The 23,410-nt window shown below is 38.1% G+C and overlaps 1 protein-coding gene across 1 annotated transcript in view; it reads left to right on the forward strand.

The window, feature by feature from the left end:
• LOC122814238 (dynein axonemal heavy chain 5-like) overlaps positions 1-23,410 on the forward strand; it is a 3,525,594-nt gene that overhangs the window by 3,475,361 nt on the left and 26,823 nt on the right. The window contains exon 110 of the mRNA XM_044086840.1: positions 8,330-8,491. Coding sequence (XP_043942775.1) covers positions 8,330-8,491 — 162 coding nt within the window. The remainder of the gene's footprint in view (positions 1-8,329; positions 8,492-23,410) is intronic.

The raw sequence follows: 23,410 nt of genomic DNA on the forward strand, positions 1-23,410 counted from the left end.
GTGTTGTTATATATATATATATATATATATATGTGTATATATATATATATATATATATATATATATATATATATATATATATATATATATATATATATATATATAGGGTCTACTTTAGAAAGATGAAAACGCAAACTCTCGAAAGCTCACATGAGGGAATAATCAGAGACTCGAAAGTGGTGTTTTGGTATCACAGTACAGTGAAGATCAGAATATTTGCCCTTTTCTCACTGTAGTGCGGGCTCGGAGTAGGAGTATATATTTAGCGGGGAGTGTGGGGGGCACAGCCCCCCCACAATACCAATTTTGAGTTTTTGATTATTCGCTCATGTGAAGGTTTGAGAGTTTGCATTTTCGGTTTTATGACATAGACTCTATATATATATATATATATATATATATATATATATATATATATATATATATATGTGTGTGTGTGTGTGTGTGTGTGTGTGTGTGTATGGGGTTATGTATGTGTGTATAATAACTATATGTGCTGATGTGCTTGTGTGTGTTAGTAGATAGATACACAGATATATAAATAGACCAATGGAAAGGTAGAGTGCTTGTTGGGTATATATGGCTACTGCCTATGTGATCCAGGAAAAACTTGCATGCTGACAGGTGGAGATGTTGATAGCACTTTTTTTAAACAAGACTAGCAAGTCCAGTTAACTGATATTTCCTTAATACACCTTTCTATTACGTTATTACCACAAGTACCAAGAGGTATCCTATGAAGAATACATTTCCAACGACTTTGAACCATAGGTAACACACTCTAGGTTGAGTGGAGAAGTTAATTTCACTCTTAAATCTTTTGGGGCTACACACAGTAAAGGAAGTAAAACACATGAGTTATAATTTTGCAAAATATGTGCGTGGCTGCCATGCACATTAAAAGTGAAACTTCTGTAATGAAGTGCAGAAATGTACTTATTTGGAAAACTGTGCGTGAGTGTGTGTGTGTGTGTGTGTGTGTGTGTGTGTGTGTGTGTGTGTGTGTGTGTGTGTGTGTGTGTGTGTGTGTGTGTGTGTGTCTGTGTGTGTGTGTGTGTGTGTGTGTGTTCATTTTCGCACGTCATTACAGAAGTTTCACTTCTGGCATGGCAGCCACGCACATATTTTTTTATATAATAGACAGTAGTTCTTAAAATATACTGTAAAAAAATGACCGTTTTTTAATGCGTTTTACCACCACTTTTGGCAGTAATTCTTATGCTTTTCAAAATTTAATACAAAGACATTAGGGCATTCACCAAACTGATAATAGATTGGTTGATTTAATACCATTAAGGTGTAGGTTTTCTTTTAGAAGAGGTAACAGCATTGAGAATGAGTTAAATCATTATAAAAAAGTAGTAAAAGTCGATTCATCACAGCAACAATGAACAATTGATGGAACATTTCTGATTGGCCGTTTCCCATGCAGACATTGTTCTACTTGCAAAGTAGTTATGAAAAACAAACAATTCTTTTCTTCCAATACTGCTTATGTTTTTGATATTAGGTGCTTTATTTCGTGCTCATCTAAATGGATTATCTGTTTTTGCCTATTTGTGGATGTTTTGCTTTTTAGGTGGGAAATACATCAAGACAATTTAAAACTATATCTTTGAATACCTTAGTGATATTAAAAACGTAGGCCTTCTAATGCTTTATATGAACATGTTATTAAGCATCCTACTGCTTGTTTTGAATTTACAGCCATTGATAGGATTCATCATCATAGTGCTAATAAATTGGGTTGGCAACAAATATTAATCAGAAGGGAGCATTTCTAGATTGTTAAATTGGGTGCATTGCTTTCCCAAGATCTAAATGAATTGTTGCGATTGGGTGATTGGTACTTGAATGGTGTGGGTCTTTTTGTATGGGACTCTTTTTACAGGGTTGGTATTCAGAAGTTTTGATGTTTAAGCACTGATGAAGGCTATGGCCAAAACTGGTTGGCTTTTTTCTACCATTGTTTACTGCCAGTAGCACATTAGTAAACATTTATCCACGTTTTTAGCCAACTGGAGCGCTGACTGGTCTTTTGTATTTTTAAGTATCCATTTAACACATTTAACTCTTGCCCTTCCCCCTCCCAAATAAATTAATTCAAGTGTTTATTAACTGATATCCACAACTGTTGTTTTTTTTCTGGTTGCTAAAATATGACTGATGTTTATGTAAGACTAAAGGGACTAAAACATTTTTTCACTGCTTGTATCTTACTATACATAATCAAGAGCTTTTTGTGTTATAATCTGTTTTGTCTCTTCCCCACATAACCTTAGCTGTCATAACAAAATCTTTTACAATCCATACACCTGAATATTGAATCTTAAAATATCCTGTTGGGTACTACAGAATTAATTTGTGTGTGGGCGCATAGCTTACTGCTGTACCATTTTGTTCCCTATTTATCTTGCATAAATAAAAGACTTGAAATTGTCTCAAAATATCCTAAAGCACAAAATGCCCTTTTCTGGATTCATCATGTGCAAAATGACATCATCTGTAAATAAAACTAACTTTTTGATTACCAAACCATTTATACCCTTAAATGTGTGACTCCCTTATTTTCTTTGTTATTCCACTTAGCTCCTTGAATTTATGAATCCCATATTTTTTTTGCTAATGGCTCTAAATGGAAATCAAATAACAGAAGAAGAAAGATGGGATCCCTGCTTTGTTCCTCTGTTCATCTTTAGCTTGTCATAGAGGAACCCTTCATGGTTCTACCTTATTAACTCTATTATTCTCTCAGAAAACACAAATGCTACCATTGCCTTACTCATAAATCCCAGCTCATTCATCTGAATGCTTTCTCTGTATCAAGACTCACCAACAATAGTGGTATTTTCTTACATTCTGCTTCCCTGTGAGTCATAATTGTTCTATCAGTGTTGTCAAATGTTTGCCTCCACTCCACAAGACCACACTGATCCATATCTATCAATTTTGGTGACATCTTTCCCCTTCTCTTAGCTAATCTAGACATAAACACTTCATAATTGTTGTGTAAATTCAGCGTGGGTCCATATGGAGCTAGAGTTGAAGAATCACTACCCTCTGGGTGATACAGCCACCATGCCTTTCTTCCAAGATCATGTTACCATCAAACAAAGCCTTCCAAATCTTTACCAACCTTCTCCCTCTCTTCTCCATACTTCCAAATTTCCACAAGAATACTGCCTGTTCCTAGAAACTTCCTTCCCTATTGTGTGTTTATACATCACTGTTTTTATTTCTTCTCTTCCTATATAAGCTGTTACTTGTTCTTTTTTAAAAATACATTATTAAATTATCACTTAAGATATAGGGACACATGTATTAATAGGAAAGAAAACAAGCCACATCATTTTTCATTTCCGTGCATTATACATTATATATAAGGCTTTTTTTATTTTTATCAAATAGCATTCACGCCAATATTATATAAATTGCTCAGTTTCTTTCTTCCCTTAAGCCTCAGTCCTCCTTTTGACCATTATTCTGCGAGTACTGTTCCCACAAATTTGATTTATTTCTATGTAATTTGCTCCATCCCTTTTATGATATATCAACCTCCTGTCTTTTATCTTCTTTACAATATTCAGTACCTCAGTTATACTTGGTTTAGATTTTGATTTCCATAACTAGCACTGTGTTCAGGCAATTCAGATCCTGTGTCCCAGCTCAAAAGAATCTTTCCCTTAGGTATAACCATCTGTTACCCCCAGCATTTCTAATAGAGTCATTTTAGGATAATTTTTAAAATCTGTCACCTCATTACACTCCCAAAAAACATGTTCTCAGTTACCTCTCTCTTTCCCATCACACCTCCAGCATTTGCTATCTACTTGAGGAAAAATTATGTGAAATCTGCTTGGGGTTTAAGAATACCCATGCAAGTACTTTCAAGTAAAATTCCAAACTTCAGAGCCATACAAATGTCCTCTCATTACTTCTTTGTAAATTGTCTTTCCAGTCTCTCTTTCCAACCTTTTCTATCATCCTCTGATTGATTCTTATAGTTATGATGCAACATCCTATTAATTTTCCCATTTTGAAAGAAGCTTTTGCTGTAGACTTGACTAAAGATTCTTACCAGAGCCAATCATTCATGTATGACTCCGTCAGCCTTTTACTTTTACCTGTATGGTGATATCAATCCTTGGTAGGGAAGGCAGTTTGACTAACCTACATTGCAAACTTCTACTTGACCTCATCCCACTTTATTATCTTTCCCTCATCTTTCCCTCTCTAGTTATTTCATCCCTCTTCATCTAAAATCCTTCTCTCTCTCTCTCTCTCTCTCTCTCTCTCTCTCCTAATTTCTTGAACTTCCCCCTGTTTCATCATCATCATCTTCATCCCTTTCCACTTTGAATTATAACCTTCTGCTTGTGTTATGTATATGAGCCTTAACTGCATAGCTCTAAAGTATCCATTTAAATCAAGTATTCCAAAAACACTGTGTTCTGTCTGCTAATTGTTGAGCCTCATCTTCCTCTAAGTAAGTCTATCATCAATATTTTCATAGGTGCCTTTTCTTGCTTTCCTCATTCCTCTGCTTTGTACAGTTTTTCATAGAATTTACAAAATATCTGTTCATAGCTTCATACTAGGCTAACTGCCCTTGCGAGCTATTTTAAGCCTAGCCCATTATTCCTTGTGAGGCTCAAACCCTGCACCTTGTGTTTGTAAGGCAAACACCTTAACCATTAGGCCACCCTCTTATACCACTAGAGGATCTCTTATTTTTCTTGTCACATGCACCTTAAGTTCGGCTGCAACTCTTTCTGTTTCCTGTTGCCAATGTCATTGTGCCAAAAGTTTAGTTGCATAAGAGAGACCTTTCTAAAATCACGCATGATCCTCAAATTCTCCTTTATTTCTCTTCAGCTCTCTGCAGATGTTCTTCTTGTTCTGTGAAATTCCTCTTCTGATATAACTTTAACCTATGTCAATCCCTTTAATATGTTCCTGTTAATTTTTCCCACATCCCTTTCTCTCATCTTTTTACTACTGCATTTGTATATGTTAGTACAATGTTATATTCTACTGCCATCTATGTTTCCTTGTAAAATTTGCACAGGTTTACTTACTGCTTCCACTTTGAAGTACTATTTACATGAAAACTCCATCTTCCAATGTAGTTGATCTTGTACCAGAGTTATTTTCACTATATAACACTACCTAAATGTTGCTTAGAACCAAGAAAAAATTTAGTAGCTGACAGTTTATTTTCATTTCTGCTTCTTGTTCCTCTGCCAAAGATCATGCATGCACCTCCATTTGTAATTGCTGTCCAAATCTTGCATTGTTTCAGAAAGGATTTTGCCTCGGCCTATGACACATGAGCTAGAATACGTAGATTCTGTAGTCCTCACTGATGGTCACTACAACTCAGTTTTGCATCCTGAGACTGTGTGTTGCTGAAGTGAGTAAAGTGCTATAAAGTTTTCTCCAACAACTGGCTCATTGGAAAAGAGTTTCACTTTAGCTGTTACGAAGTGTTTTATATTTCTCTATTTCTGTGCCAAAAGAGTATTGCTTTTATCGTCATAACTACAAAGTAAGTATAATAGCATAAGCTACAGGCAGTTTACATTTGTTTTTCAAGCTATTTGAAGTAACAACTATCAGTCACTGATGAATAAACAGAACTGACAACTTTAATAGCTATCAAATGTGCAGGGAGGAATGGACTAAAACTTTTTATCTACTACAGCTTTGAACACTTAACTGAACCATTATTTTTTGATATTTTTATTGAAAAAGCTGTAAATGGACTACATAAAGTTTTTACAATCTTAAATTAAAAGCACATATCAGAGTACTTTGGTTAAAAAGAAGCACTAAATCAGTTTTCATGTGCCAGGGACTCACAGCACTACCTCTAACTTAATGGAGGAAAAAAATCAATTATGGCGTCTAGGGTGTATCATATTAGATGGACTCAGACACTATTTAGGGAGGACAAACAGAATGAAAAACAAAATCACATTACTCCTGGAGTCACTACAAAAGCCATTTTGTGGTACAATGATTGAAAATGTAATAAGAAACATTTTGAGTGATTCTGATACATGGGTAATGTGTAGAATATCAATATATAATGAAAAATATTTATTTTTTTCTTTCAGTATTAGGGTGGAATTTCCGTTTAAGATAGTACCACAATTTAAATTAATTTCCCGTTATATTCTTCTTTACTCGGAGCTCATAATTAATTGCACCAATACCATCCTAACTCTCAACATTCAATGTGATATCTCTCCAAAAGTACAATTGTGAAGTAATTGTCTTATGTTAGAAATAGATATAGACATAGAAAAAATGTGTGTTGCTCATAAGCTAGCTACAGGAAACTCCATGACATGTGGTTCACCTACTTCTAGAATTTTCAGTGTGATTAAAGATCTCATGGAGGTTAATCCATACCTAATGTGTGTCTTTGTTATTTATCCACCCATCTTATCAAAAATATGGGCATTATATACTGCTTAAGACAATTTCCCATAAAAGGCTATTACCAAAAATTTAACAATGATCATGTAGAGAGAAATGGATTCAGATATCTATTTTTATGGTGAATACTTCATACAGCTGTACATGTTCCTTTCTGATTAAATATCATCACTAGAATTAACATGTTGTCCATTTACAAATTCACAAGGGTTGGAGCTATAGCCTCTCTGTCCATTCTCATTACTCACTACTGTAGAGTCTAGACTAACTTCCTGTTCTCACAGAAAATGTAGATATTTTGGTCCCGTAATTATGCCTGATACAGGTTTCTTTTTTGCATATTTCATATAGCATGTTATTTCTTGCTACTACCTTCACATTGTCATCTGGTGGTATGTCATAGTCTAATCTACAACTATACTAACATCATACATCATGAAATCCAATGCTACACTATTTGTATATTTAAATAGTTGGATTTTACATACTATACATTTACAGAGTACTAGTAAACACGAAGAATGGCTGCAATGAAATCCAATTTTATCCTGTAAATGCATTGCTTCAAAGAAGCTTCCTCACATTTGTATATCCTTATGCACCAGTCTCCTCCCAAATAAACTGTGGTGCCTGCTAAAGGAAGCCAGGCTACTATAACCTATATCCACAGCTGCTGTGGATATGGAAACCAGAGCATTACTGCTGTCTGCAAAGCCAGTTCATGGGACAATCAGTTCCAGTCATAGAATATCAGCTCATAGTATGCAGTACATATGTTGGACCATGAAACTCTTTCATTTTTTCTGCTGTTGCATCATCACTGTAGTGTGTTATTGCATTAAATCTCTCTTTTCTAATTTTCAAAAAATATTTTACTACATTTTGCTATATTTGCTGTTCCCTTTTCATAGTGAAGCTGACGTTCTCTAAGTCACTTTTGTTTCCTTTTCTTTCCTTTTTATTTTATACAATTAGCACCTTCGGGGTCCACCTGGGCATATCCGTGCTATATCAGGGATGAGCTTATTACCAGCAGATAAAGCACTGTAAGGTATAGAATGAAATGTAAATCAATAGGGCATGTTTTTCTGCAGGAGGGCTGCACCCCTCCCCAAGCACCATTTAATGTGGGTGTTTGCCCTATCACCCATAATGCATCTGTGGTCACATCAACTCAGAAAAAAGGAATAAATGTCTTTCCCCTTTCATCAAGTTGGTGCAATCAAAGAGGTAGTAATTATGGAGATGTGGGGTGTGTCAGGAAAGTCCCCGCTCTGGGGATGCACAGCCTACCTCACAAAAAGCCTTTAAAATGCGGTGTTTGTATTCTTAAGATGCGAGTGTCAGTTAAGGCAAGGAGTTCATGTGGTCGGCAGGTCAGCCATCAGGAACTCTATCATCATGAAGTCAAGCCAGAGCAGATAGGAGATTGTGTTTTATATTACACATGACACTTACATATAACCTGTCATGCAAAATGGATAGGGAATGTATGATGACAGTTAAAATTAGACATTGCTTTTACATTACTTTTTGTTTATCAGATGGGAAAAGAATAGTATTTTGTAGATGAAGTGGTTTGCAAAGCTGATTGGTCAAGGAGTTCTAAATAGATGAGCCAAGAGATATTAAGTTTTTGTTACCTTCAGAGGATTTGACATTTAAATGTTGTAGGATGGCTACCATGTTTGGCTGTAACCGAAGAAGGTACTGTTGCTGTTGTTCACAGTGGTGTTCATTCAAGATGACACTTTCAGATAAATAAGCATGAACAATTTTCTGTCATTGTTTCCAAATGTAGAAAGCTGTCTTAAAATATCAGTTTCATAAAGGTCTGAAAAGATTATAAGCTTTCAAATAACAATGCATGCTCTGTAATTGACAGGGTCGTGAAAAAATGCCAACATACTGGCTTGGAGCATTTAGAAACCCTCAAGGACTTCTGTCTGTTGTAAAACAGGAGACTATTCATCAATATGCAGAAAAGACAGGAAATGCAGAACCTGTTATACTGCAGACTGAAATAACACAGCGAGACAAAGAACATGTAAGTATACTCTAGTGATGATTACGGAAAAAAGTAACAAAGTATGCACAAAATTTAAATTTTCCACTCCTCATCCTCCACTTTTTTATACATATAAACAGTAAGTGCAAAATAAAATTGTTAAATGTAACACGTTTGAAGAAAGTACAATGTTTTAACCTTTTAGACATGCAAGGGTTCCTCTTGCATTGCAAGACATAAGTCTCAACCTGCTTGCTGACATCAAATATTTGGACAGAGGTTCTTGAAAAGTGGATGCATCCGACAGAAAAAAAAATGGTGATGCCTCATTAGCGTACCATTTACATATCAATCAGCATAACGATTCTCACTTCCATTAGACATATGGGATACACTTCAGTCAGAAACAGGTTTATAAAACTGACTGACAAAGGGATGTGAAACAACCAAACAATAAGGCAATGGAAAGGACTAAAGGAAAAGGAGCTATACTGAGACTTTCCAGTCATGCAGCAGTGAGCAATAGAACTTTAATCTGAGGCTATTTAACGTAAGCCCAAAGGCACAGTATAGGGGGTTAATTAAAGGCGCTACTAACAACTGCCCATAATGTTAACAGAAAGCAGAATTATTAATCGCTATGCAACAACCCAGCAATAAGCCTTTCCGACCTTCAGAATGGTCCCACTCTGGGAAATCCCATTGTCTTGTCTTGTCTGACTTGCTAAGGTGACTGAGGAGAGGTACCCTGGGACAAGGCAAATGGTGGGTCATAGGGAGACAAAAATAAAAACAAAAAAGAAAAATGAATCATAAAGTACCCCAAATCCTCAGACTTATTTCACCAGGAAGAAAACTGTGGGAAGTTTGGGAATTGTACCACCCTCTCTGAGAATTGTACATGTGGTGGGGGGACACTGTGATATACCAAAGTTCACAAACAGAACAGAACATAGATAAAGGGGCCTGGAGTGCCAAGTCAAAGATTCCGTTTGGTAAATGGTCAGTGTGGAGTTCTAGTCTGGGAGTGGATATTAGAAGGCCACACCCTGGGCAACAGTGCAGACTCTCTGTATTGTCTTGAAGCCTGGTTGTATTTGGTGAATGGGTTAATGTATTAAATTTGTGTGCATCTTTTCCACTTCATCCTAATGGATGGCAGTGGTGTGACATGAATGACCATTCCTCTAGTGGATATCATACATACTTTTGGCAGATAAATACATCCAAGGACCATATCTAGTCCATGCTCCATAAACATCACTAAGAAAAGCAGTTATATACCATATGTAAAGGCTTTATAATTGAGGTAGACAAACAGGGATCTTAACCTCTTAAATGACTCCCTTTCAAACCATAAAGCAATACAAGTTTAACTATCATATACACTGTTTAATCAGAATTAGAAGGAAAATACAAAGTAACAATTAACAGTGGAAGATATCAGAATTTCTTGCACCTTTACAATAATTATAACGTAATTACACAGCAAGGTTAGTAACAGCAATAATTCAACTTAAAATTATGAACTAGGTTTACAGTGATTGTTTCAAAATTAACTGGTATATAAAAATGTGACCTTTGTGAAAAAACTATTGTAATATAAACCTCTGTGCAGTCTTTCACCCAAAGGAAAACACAACCCCAGGATTTAATAAAATCTGTGTAGGCACTGTGTAGAGCCTACATGGAATGTATCTGTGTCTGTGGTCATGGCTCCCCCTCGGCAGTGCACCATGCATATTAATGATGGCACGATGTCGAGGGAGAGCCAAGGAACATGATTATTGAATCAGTGTAGGAAGAGGTGTAGTGCTAACCATGGCTGCAGATAACTATGAGACTCCCTGCAATGTCTGTTGTTTTATTTTAATGTTTTTGTGTTTGCCTTTCTTGTATTGTTAATTTTTTCTTTTAAAAACTCAGGTTTGCATGGTGTGTCGTGGAGCGCAGCAATGCCAAGCTGTGCTCACGTATAACATAACAGACACCTGCCAGACATCTAAAAATAGAAACAGGATGTAATTAATTATTTATTTAAGACTGTGTTTAAGCGTGTCTAAGCATGTTTGCATGGTGCTGTGCTCAGCACTGCTTATAGGTAGCTCAGTGGTATATGTGAATGTATACTGAACTTCTTAATATCCCTATAGCTAAATGGATGAAGTTATGGCTTCATGTGCAGTAGGTCCAGGGTCTGAATACATGAAAGTGGGAATATGCATTTAATTTTAATATACATATTATTCATATTCGTTATAAAAGATGGTTCTGCACTGCACTCTGCTATGCTCTGCTTGACTGTGCTTACATCTGCTAAGCACCGCATAAACATGGTAAAGGCTGCCAATGTTTGTGCGCTGCTCTGCTTGGCTGGTTTGAGCACTGCTAAGCTCCAGTAAGACTGTGGTTCTGCAAGTTTTCACGCTTCTCAGCTCAGCTGCACTGGTTTGGATGGTGCTAAGTGACACAACGCTTTTTTGAATGTTGCCCAATGATGCATAAGGGTGGGAAAACAGCCTATATTAAGCTGAATGGGGGGAATGCAGCAGAAACCATTGGAGTTCTACTGCTGATAGTATACAGTGGCTGGCATTGGTGAAGGTGTGTGCATTTGGGTGCAGCGTTGGGGCATTCTGAAATTCAGGGTCATGGTTGGGCACTTTATAAAAAATACATGCGGACAGGCTGCTGCATGGTGGTTTCCAGGGCTCAGAGTGTAAGGCGGAGGCCTGGGACCAGCTGGCCAGAGAAGTCACCATTGTTACTGGTATCCCCTGCACAGGTGAGCAGTGTCGTTACTACCATGATGACCTGAGATAAGGAAAGAGGGGACTCTTGGACACCTGTGTCCAAGAAGTGAGGGCAGGGAATGCCCCACAAGTATGTAAGTACTTTTTACTCTGTTTTACCAATATGTAATCTGAATGTGTCTATATAACTGGAATGCATAATGGTGTGTTTCTCTCCCAACAGCTACAGCTGAGACAGGTTGCAATGTGGAGTCGTATGTCGGGTGCTTAGCTAGGTTGCACCATGAGTGTGGTGAGTATGGCTGTATTATGCTAACAGTAGTGAAATAAGCAGGCAAGGGTAAAGCAATAACTGCAATAAAGTATATACAGAACAGTTGTTAGTGCAAGAAATGGTAGCTGTAGTGCAATACATTAAAATGTCAACTGTAGTGCAATAAAAACATGAAACAATACCAATAACATCATTAAAGTATATACAATAAAGTTTGTAGTGCAATAAATGTGCTATTAGAGCTGTAGTGAAATGAATGATTAATGGCAGCTGCATTGCAATAAAAACATGGAACACTACTAATAACACCTAGGAAAATGGTGTACAGCAGGAGTGTGCTGTCATAACCATTGCAGTAGAGCTGTATGCAATGAGGCTGTAAGGTAAGGAGCTGCAGTCAAGTATAACACTGTAATAGCTGTGGAATGCAAATCTAATGGCTGCAAATTGTATTGGTCAACTCATGTAAGCACTGTTCATGACTGTCTCTAGGCCAGAATTGGTCACATAATGCTCTGTCATCCACATACATCAGGTAATAAAGGTATATGGGTGAGGTAGCCCACTCCAAGAGCTGATATTGTTTGTTGACTTCACAGATTTGATACTGAAATGTAGCTTACCTACTATCTGCGTTATGCTTGTATTTCATGCATGTGTGTTTGACAGTCACTGCAGTCTAGTATAACACTGTAGTAGTACTACCAGGTCATATTTTGGTTCCAGGTGAGCTCTAGGCTAATATCAGTCAATCAGTAATTAGCAGTGACTCAGTAGTTCAGTTTGTTAAATGCTCTGCACACAGTTCATTTTGCCACACACAGTCCAGGGTTTGAATCCAGTGGTATGTACCAGTAAATATTACAGTAGCAGTCACATAATGCTCACACTTTCTCTCCCCACAGGAACTGCAGGTAAATGGGTGAGGTAACCCATATTATGAGTAGATAATTCTGTGTTTAGTTGTCACAGAATGTTAAAATTGTTAGCAAGAATGTGTTCATCAGCGATGTTCAGTCAGCAATAAAATGTGTCACCTCAGCATGGCTGCATGCCTGGAGTATCTATTAAAAGTTGCTGCAGTCAATTAATACATCCTATGCAAATGTCCCCTGTAGTCACTACTACTGAGTTCTATTCCCATGCCTGCAAACCAAGGCATGGCAGTTTAGTGTCAGTACCGTACACATACATGTCACTCAAGTGTCACAATTTCACGTTATGTAATTAATAGAGCATAGTCCATCTGTCACAGGATTACTATGGAAATGATTACATAGATTGCAAAGTATCAACAAATCAACCCACAGCTTGGTAGTTATATAGGTCCACCGGATGTGCACGTGTTCTGTGTAGTTGCGTACCCGTAGTTGTTACCGCTTGGCCCATAGTGTCCCGTGTAAATAGCTTGAGAGGTATGTATGTGCTACATCAGTTATAGGAGATTTGTAGTCACTACACATAAACTACAGACCCATAGAGTACACAGTAGTACTGTTGTGAAAGAAATAACCAGAAATTATAGTAATGGACTGTTATTCTCTCTCTCTCCCCACCCCCTAATCTTCATTTATTTCTTATTGTTATTCATTGGTTGTGGTTTACTATTAACATATATTGTTACATTAACTGTATTTTGGGACATTTTTCAACATGTGTTTTATTATTGTGTTGTGTTATAATGATTGCATATAAACATATCTTGTTAAATTACCTATTTTGTTGGCGTTATACTGTAACTGTTACTGGCATGCTGTTAACATACTGACTGTTCTGTTATTTATTGCTGTGTTTTGCATAATATTCATTGATATGTCATTGGGTTATTGCCAATGTTCTGCCATACTGTTACTACTAATAATGATTTGTTCACAACTAACTTATACTTATTGCTATACCTCCATTGCTACAGCACACCAGGGTAGGCTGGTTCCTGGTGATCCATCTACCTTGCCTCAACTGGCCATGCACTGGATCCTAGCACATATGAGACCCAAACCAGTGGTGGCCCCTTTGCTGCTCCTGCAACACCTGTGGAGTTGGGTGGGATCACCTCAGGGGACAGGGCTCGGTCTCCCCCCTGGGAGCGGGGGTGGTTGGGGCATTGCCACCCAAGCTGAACTGCCAGTCATGGTGCACAGGATTGTTCATAGCAGCTATGAACACTACCTGCAATGGATTGAGGGTATGCTGGTTGACCTGGTTGGGCAGCATCGCCCTGATGCCCAGCCTCCAGCACAGGCACCCTCAGGGCAGTGAAGGAGCAATGTCGACAGTCCCATGGGTGGGAACATGAGTCATGCTGTTACCGTCTGGAGGCATGTGCGACTCTTGATTCCACAACATGCTCCCCATCCAAGGTGTCCACCCAACCAATGTGTCACACACCGCCCCGTCTGCTGTCTTGTCTGTCTGAAAATGCTTCCTCTCATACCCAGCTTACCTCCCCACAAGTACCTAAGTCCCTTCCCAACATTCCACTCTCAAAATAAAAAGAAAATGGGCACCTGTCCCCCCAAAAAAATATTTCCCCATACATAGCTCTGCACTTTGCACATGTGTCCACTGGACACAAGTAGTTTGGTCCAGTTGGCTTGACAATGCAGTTATGTTGTCCTCACCCCTCTCTGTGGGGTTTGAGAGTCCAAATTCACCTACAAAATCTGTCAAAGTGCACAGCTGTTGCTGTACAAGAACTGGATAGCTATGGTTCTTTCCTACACTCTTCCTGCACATCTCTACCTGCCTTTCAATATGTTTTCCCCCTGTCTGCCCCCATTTCACCACTTTCTTATCTCCCCTTTTTTTCTTTAAAATTTTTTAGTACAGAGCTGTGTGGCACACCCCATCATGCAGCTTTGCTTAGCTCAGCTAAATAGGGGTGGAATGAGTATATGTGTTTTTAACATTGTAAGTCACATGCACAAAATAAATACCTCTGCCATGTTTCGAACCCAAGCACATCACACCTGCAGCATACTGCATTAACCCACCACAGCACACAACTCTTAATGAAAAAGTACAGTTTTGTACCTACCATAAATGTAGATGTTCGAGTGCTAATACAGCTGCAGTAATCACAGATGGGTTCTCTGCCGTCAGGCGGGTCCTCGGTCGGCCGAATTCCAAAGTCTAGGTCCGGCGTCGGTTGTTGTCGCTTTCTCTCTTGACGTCAGTGAGGCCAGAGTATATAAGACACAGCCGACACCATGTTCTTCAGTCTTTCTTGCCCCAGATGTCAGGTGCCCCCAGAAGGAAGGCAATACATAAATTATATATATATATATATATTTATATACAAGCCATGCAATATAATCCAAAATCAGTAGTTGCAAGCAAATAAACCATAGAAGGATAACCCAGTCAGGTTGTATGAAGAGGGGGTTAGGCCCTATGCCTTTACCAAGTGGGGAAGGCTGGAGGGTAACCTGTACTGCAGCTGTATTAGCACTCGAACATCTACATTTATGGTAGGTACAAAACTGTACTATGTTCATCGTGCATACAGCTGCAGTAATCACAGATGGGTAGAGTCCCAAAGCTACACACAGGGTGGTAGGTACTAGTTGGAACTGGGATGAGCCAGAATGCCCTGCAACACAGCAGTGGCAAAGCCTGCTCTAGTTTTGGAATATAAAGGCAGGTGGTAGTGTTTTGTGAAGGTATGTACAGAACTCCAAGTGACTGCCTCCAAAATGTCTTTGGTAGGAACTCCTCTGAGGAAGGCTGTAGAGGTAGCTGTGGCCCTGGTAGAGTGGGATCTGATGCCTGTGGGAACAGATTTCCCATGATATGAATAACAGAACCGTATGCAGTGGCCTATCCACTTTGAAATTGTCTGCTTGGTCACTGGCTTCCCTTGAGCCCCTACAGCATAGGACACAAAAAGTTGTTCTGATTTCCTGAAGGACTTTGTTCTGTCCAAATAATAGCGTAGCTGCCTATGGATGTCTAAAGAATGTAGCAACCTTTCCCCTTTGTTTTGAGGATTGGGGTAAAAGGTAGGTAAGTGTATGGCTTGGTTTAAAGCTACCCTGGATACCACTTTAGGCATAAATGACGGGTTGGTACGAAGGGAAACCCTGTCCTGATGGAAGATGAGGAAGGGCTGCACCGCCATGAGGGCCTGTAGTTCTGAAACCCTACGAGCTGAAGTGATGGCCAGAAGGAAGGCTGTTTTCCAGGACAAATATTGCAAATCTGTTGATGCAGCTGGTTCAAAAGGAGGCAATGTTAATTTTTCTAGAATGTAATTAAGGTCCCAGGCTGGTATTGGTTGTTTCCTTGGTGGTCTTATATTCTTAGCCCCTCTGAGGAACTGTCGTAAGAGTGGGTGAGAAAATAAAGGTGGATCCGAGTTGAACTCTGCAGAAATGGCTGAGGCATGGATTTTTATGGAAGAAAATGAAAGTCCACTGTTCAGTAGCTCAGCTAGATACTGTAATATCTGAGGCAAATTCAGCTTTCTAGGGTTCTGGCCTTTTTTCTCATTCCAAGAGCAGAACCATTTCCATTTTGTGGTGTAAACCTTTCTAGTAGATGGCCTTCTGGCCTCCAAAATGACATCCTGCACCTCCTTGGAGAGTAGGGTCTGTTGTGGTGTTAAGGGATTTTCCATGCAGCAAGACTGAGTGTTTTCAGCTGACCGTGAAGAGTTTTGTAGCTGTGCTGAGTCAGCAAAAGAGGCATTAGAGGTAGGGACCAGGGGGGAGTATGTGTTAGACTCCTCAGGAGCGGATACCAGTGTTGCCTTGGCCAATCTGGAGCAATCAGTATCATCTTCGGTCTGTCTGCTCTTGCTTTCAAGAGCACCTTGGGCAGAAGAGGCAGAGGTGGGAAAGTGTAAACTGTCCATGCTGTCCAACTGAATGAAAGAGCGTCCACTCTCCAGGCCTTTGGATGAAAGGTCCTTGAACAAAACTTTTCCAATTGATGATTCCTGTGGGAGGCAAAAAGATCTATGTCTGGCCTCCCCCACTCTTGTATTATATCTGTAAACACCTGAGGATGCAACTTCCATTCGTGTGGATCTGTCATATTTCTGCTTAGGTTGTCTGCCAGCATGTTTTCCAATCCTGGCAAGTACTGTGCTTGAAGTTCGATTTCCCATTCCAGAGCCAAGTTCCAAAGAGTCATGGCTAGTCTGCACAAGGGGTATGAATGTGTTCCTCCTTGTTTGTTTATGTACCACATTACTGTGGTGTTGTCTGTTCTTATCAGTAATTGTCCTGGATGCAGGAGGTCCTTGAAAGCTGTAATTGCATTTATTACTGCTAGCATTTCTTTTTGATTGATGTGAAGGTGCTTTTCCTTTTGGGACCATTTGCCCTGAATGCACCTGTCTGTCATGTGCACCCCCCAGGCGTAATCCGAGGCGTCTGTTGTGATGACTTGGTTTGCTTGAGGCTTGCAGAATGGGAGGCCTGTGTTTGCTTGACATGCTTGGGCCCACCATAGAAATTCCTTTTGCAAACATGGAATTATTGGTATTATTGTTTCCAAACTGTGACTGTGTTGAGACCATAGGTTTTTTTAGGTACCATTGAAGTTTCCTCATATGCAGCTTTGCACATGGGATTAAAAGAATGCAAGATGCTATGAAGCCCAGACCCTGCAGGATTTTCCTTGCAGTAAGCCTGGTACATTTTGCTAGTATTTTGAAGTACTGAGTTAGCTGCCCCTGTTTTTCTGGCATTAGATAGGGCATCTGGGTGTTTGTGTCCAAGTTGGCACCCAGGAAAGTTATTTTCTGAGATGGTGTTAGCCTGGATTTCTCTTTGTTGATTGTATATCCCAGAGAATGCATTAACCGTGTTACATAAGCCAGATGTTCCAGAAGTATGAGCTTGCTGTCCGCTTGGATCAGGCAGTCGTCCAAATAAGGGTAAATTTGTATCCCTTGAAGTCTGCAGTAGGCAATCACTGATGCCAGGCACTTTGTGAATACTCTGGGCGCAGTAGATAAGCCAAAGGGCAATGCAGAGAATTGATAATGGATTGAACCTGCAAGAAATCTGAAGTATCTTCTGCAACTTTGATTGGGACATGCAGGTATGCCTCCTTGAGGTCCAATGTTACCAGCCAAAACTCCTTGCCCAGCATGGGAAGAAGCTGCTGTAATGTGAGCATCTTGAATTTTGGTATGAGTAAAAATGTGTTTAGGATGGATAAGTCCAAAATGGGTCTCCAGTCGGTTCCTTTCCTTGGTACCAGAAAAAGTCTTGAATAAAAACCTTGACCTTGTTCGTGAGTAGGTACCTCTTGTATAGCTCTCATGCTTATGAGCTTTGAAATTTGTAGTTGTGCCTCTGCCCTTTGATTGTGTGGCAGGTTTGGCATGCCTCTCATTTTTGGAAGAGTGTGGAATTGAAATTTGTATACTCTGTTTATAACGTCCAGGATCCATTTGTCTGTTGTGACAATATGCCAATTTCTTGCAAATAATGCTAGCTTTCCTCCCAAAGGTGCTGCCAGCTGAGACCTGCTTGGTAGGGAAATGAGTTTGTTTCCTGTATTGTTGTGCACTGTCTTCGCCACCTCTTGGTGCTGGAGTTTGCCATTGTCGGCCTCTATATGATCCTTGTGATTGCCCTCTGCCCCTTGTGCGTCTGTATCTACCTCTTTGGGGCTTGTCGGTGGCTGGAAAGGACCAGTTTTTTGAAGGCCAATTTCTGCTAAAATGTGGTGGTTGGACCTGTAAAAAAGCTTTGACAGTTTGCATAGATTTGGCTTTTTCTTCCATTTTCCGTAATATCTCCTCAGCATTAGTACCAAACAGCACATCCTTTTGTAAAGGAGCATCTAGAAGTTTAGCTTTCACATGATCAGGCAAGCTTTGTTCCCTAAGCCAGGCATGTCTACAAATGAGAACCACAAGAACAAGCCGTGAACTACTCCAGGCAGTCAAAAAAAAAAAGATTTATTTAAGCGCTTTTCGTCAGTTTAATAAGCTGACTTCTTCAGAACATAAAACAAAGACCACTGACAGATTGATCCTTATAAAGGCGTAACACTCATTAAGGTATTCAAGCAGTAATTCAATTAGTCTAATTAACATGAAGTAGATTGAATTTTAAAAGAGAATGGATGAATTTAAAAAGGAACTGTTTAAAAAGACAGTAACCGATTAATGGTAGCAAACTAAACAACCCTGTAGGTATACCTACAACACAAATACATAAAACATAAAACAATCTGTTGGTGTGAAAGTGAATCCTGTGAAATGTGTTGCATGTTGCAACCTTTAATAAACTACAATACCACAGTACTGTTGACTTTTATACAGCTTTAGAACCTTAGTTTTATTTTACTGTTGAATCAAGGTTCTAAACCTACCCATGTCGTTGTGCATAAGGTAAAAACCTCAAATACCCCAAAAGTTGTTGTAAGTTTATAAAACACTTAGAAAACATGGTAAAAAATCAGTTTATAAACTAATTTAGAAAGAAGAATTGATGTCTTATTATTTTATGTTTTTATATGTAATTGTAGAACAATAAGTAAGTATACTACAATATTTGATGATAGTGAAAACTGCTACTAAAAGTTAATATTACTTAAATTAATGCTTAATGTTAATTAAAATAGTATTTGCACAGCAAGTTTTAAAGACATAGCAAAAAGTTAAAAACACACGGTTGTTTGTATGTGATGATACTACAAAAAGCGCTACAAAAGTGTGTAAAAAAGTGTGTTAAATACCTGAAGGTGTGTAAAGGTCACACATACCACATATACTTGATGAATTTCAGGTGATATTTTTTGAATAATGTTATATTATAATAATTTTTAATAGTTTTTATAGTTTTTAATAATAATTATTCATTTTTGTATTATATTAATGATTTGAATTATTTATGATAAGTTAGACATACCTAAAGTCGTGAAAATCGTGGTCAATAGTTTTAATGAATTCATAATCACGTTTGATGAAACTAGCTAGTTCACGAAAATAATCATAACAGACGTGAAAACATAACAGACATAAAACCCATGAAAGACCTGAAAAACACCTAATACATGTATGCATAATAAACAGAAAATGTATATATACACATAAATGTAGATTCCATAAAGGTGTGTGTCAAGTGACAATACCTTCATCTTTTCAAACTAGTTAATTTTAATAGACTTCCAATTGAACAAGTCTCATTCAGTCCTGGGAAGCTGTATGCATTTAGTTTTACCTGCCATTTCAGTTCCAATTCTTCCAGTTTCAGATTTCTGGGACCCTCTCGGTCGATTTTTACATGGTCAATCGCCATGAACCTGAAACTGTGATTTGGATGACCTGCCGTGTGTTTAGCAAGTGCATTCTCGAGTTTCCCCTTTTTGATGGCATACAGGTGTTCATACATCCTTTCACGTAGTCTTCTTTCAGTCTTACCAATGTAAAATGCTAAACAGGATGTACACTTAGCTAAATAAGTAATATGGTTGGTGTTACAGTCAAATTTATTCCTTAACCTAAATTTTTGTTTGCTCAGAATAATAGACAGTAGGGGATCTCCTTCTTACTCTTGTGCTAAGGTATTGGATGCAATTTTACAAAAATACCTGGTTAAGGAGACTCAAACTTGCAAAGATTCTTGGACCTTTTTGAAAAATATTGACACCTTGCTTTTTGACAAAAGCTACAACTTCCTCACAATCGACGTAAAAGACCTTTACACTAGCATCCCCCATGAGGTAGCATTAGAATGGGTGGGACTTATGCTTGAGAAACATAAAGCTCCCACCAGGGAAACAGATTTAGTTTCTGTCCTGTTGGATTTAGTTTTAACAAACAACTATTTTTGCCACTGTGAAGAATTCTACTTACAAAAAATAGGTGTCGCCATGGGATCACCTTGTGGAGGAAGTGTAGCTAACTTGGTTATGGCGTACTGGGAATCTGAGTTTGTCTTTAAAGGAAACTTGTTCTTTGAGTCCTTCATATACTACACAAGGTTCCTGGACGATATTTTCATTTTACTTAAAGGTAGCGAAAATGTCAGTAATCAAATTATTGACTACTTCAACCATACTACTGAGTTTTTGCAATTTACTCACACGTTTAATTGTGACTGTATCGACTACCTTGACATCCATCTTAGTAAGAATTACAACTTAAACTTGTTTATTGCAAACATCTTTAGGAAACCAACATATTCTAACACTTTCCTCCACTACACAGCTGCCACCCTCACTATCAGAAGAAATCTGTTGTGAAGGGGCAGTTGGTAAGAGCTTCCAGAATGGTCAGCCTGGACGAGGATTTTAAACAGGAATGTGCTTACATGGAAATGTTTATATATAGAGGCTACCCGGTAACTTTCCTTGACCCAATAGTCCAGGAGGTAATGGATAAAAGACACAATAAGGTGTATTTACCCTCCTGAAGACCAACACTAAAAATATGACCAACGATAACAGCCATCTTGGTGACAAGAACTTATGTGACCAAGAAGGGAGTAATGTCCCAACTAGTGGCCGATTAAACAACGAGCTAAGCACTGTTAAATTCATTACTACCTTTAATATAAAAAGCACCTTGTGTTCATCTATATTGAAGAAAACTGGGACTTGTTTAAAATACAACCTGACCTATTTGAAAAACTAGGTGACCACCCTATGATTGTTTACAGGAAAGGGCTAAACATCAAAACTTGTTAGAAAACATGATGTACCCATAGTGAGATGCCCTGGAATGTATAAATATCACAATTGTAACTATTGTAAACACGTCCAGGAGGGTAACTCTTTATTCTGAACAAACAAAAATTTAGGTTAAGGAATAAATTTGACTGTAACACCAACCATATTACTTATTTAGCTAAGTGTACATCCTGTTTAGCATTTTACATTGGTAAGACTGAAAGAAGACTACGTGAAAGGATGTATGAACACCTGTATGCCATCAAAAAGGGGAAACTCGAGAATGCACTTGCTAAACACACGGCAGGTCATCCAAATCACAGTTTCAGGTTCATGGCGATTGACCATGTAAAATCGACCAGAGGGGTCCCAGAAATCTGAAACTGGAAGAATTGGAACTGAAATGGCAGGTAAAACTAAATGCATACAGCTTCCCAGGACTGAATGAGACTTGTTCAATTGGAAGTCTATTAAAATTAACTAGTTTGAAAAGATGAAGGTATTGTCACTTGACACACACCCTTTATGGAATCTACATTTATGTGTATATATACATTTTCTGTTTATTATGCATACATGTATTAGGTGTTTTCAGGTCTTTCATGGGTTTTATGTCTGTTATGTTTTCACGTCTGTTATGATTATTTTCGTGAACTAGCTAGTTTCATCAAGCGTGATTATGAATTCATTAAAACTATTGACCACGATTTTCACGACTTTAGGTATGTCTAACTTATCATAAATAATTCAAATCATTAATATAATACAAAATGAATAATTATTATTAAAACTATAAAACTATTAAAAATTATTATAATATAACATTATTCAAAAAATATCACCTGAAATTCATCAAGTATATGTGGTATGTGTGACCTTTACACACCTTCAGGTATTTAACACACTTTTTTACACACTTTTGTAGCGCTTTTTGTAGTATCATCACATACAAACAACCGTGTGTTTTTAACTTTTTGCTATGTCTTTAAAACTTGCTGTGCAAATACTATTTTAATTAACATTAAGCATTAATTTAAGTAATATTAACTTTTAGTAGCAGTTTTCACTATCATCAAATATTGTAGTATACTTACTTATTGTTCTACAATTACATATAAAAACATAAAAATAATAAGACATCAATTCTTCTTTCTAAATTAGTTTATAAACTGATTTTTTTACCATGTTTTCTAAGTGTTTTATAAACTTACAACAACTTTTGGGGTATTTGAGGTTTTTACCTTATGCACAACGACATGGGTAGGTTTAGAACCTTGATTCAACAGTAAAATAAAACTAAGGTTCTAAAGCTGTATAAAAGTCAACAGTACTGTGGTACTGTAGTTTATTAAAGGTTGCAACATGCAACACATTTCACAGGATTCACTTTCACACCAACAGATTGTTTTATGTTTTATGTATTTGTGTTGTAGGTATACCTACAGGGTTGTTTAGTTTGCTACCATTAATCGGTTACTGACTTTTTAAACAGTTCCTTTTTAAATTCATCCATTCTCTTTTAAAATTCAATCTACTTCATGTTAATTAGACTAATTGAATTACTGCTTGAATACCTTAATGAGTGTTACGCCTTTATAAGGATCAAGCTGTCAGTGGTCTTTGTTTTATGTTCTGGAGAAGTCAGCTTATTAAACTGACGAAAAGCGCTTAAATAAATCTTTTTTTTTGACTGCCTGGAGTAGTTCACGGCTTGTTCTTGTGGTTCTGAGTTTGGCTTCGTATTTTTTGGATTCTTAGTTACATGTCTACAAATGACTGATCCTGTAGCAGCCGCTCTACTTGAGGCCTCTAGGGCATCATAGCCACATTGTAAGGTGTGTTTACCCACTTGCTCTGCACTATGCATCATATCCTGTAACTCCTTTAAATCTGGTTGTTCAGGTTGAGACATTTTATTCCTTAATTGTGATAACAGGAACTGTTGATATTTAAGCATATGAAACTGACAATTTAAGGCCCTCATGGCAAGGGTGGCCGAGGTATATACCTTTTTTCCCCACCTTTCTAAAGATCTTGACTCTCTTCGGCAGGAAGTGGATTCTGGTCAGAGGCCTTCAATCCCTTGGGGCCTTGAGAAATGGTTTCAGGGTCAGCATTATGGCTTTTGTAGAGAAACTGGTGAGAGTTAGGAACTCTGTAGTACCTATCAGGTTTGACTGGTGCAGGAGGCAGGAATCCGGTTAAGGCAAGCCTCGAATAAACATCATCAAGTATGTCCAAAACAGGAGGTATCGCCAGAGGCCTGTGTTGAGGTAACAAAAGAAATTCCCTAAG

This window comes from Protopterus annectens, chromosome 1.part1, assembly GCF_019279795.1.
Source record: "Protopterus annectens isolate FY-2018-M chromosome 1.part1, PAN1.0, whole genome shotgun sequence".
In the NCBI taxonomy this organism is placed as follows: domain Eukaryota; kingdom Metazoa; phylum Chordata; order Ceratodontiformes; family Protopteridae; genus Protopterus; species Protopterus annectens.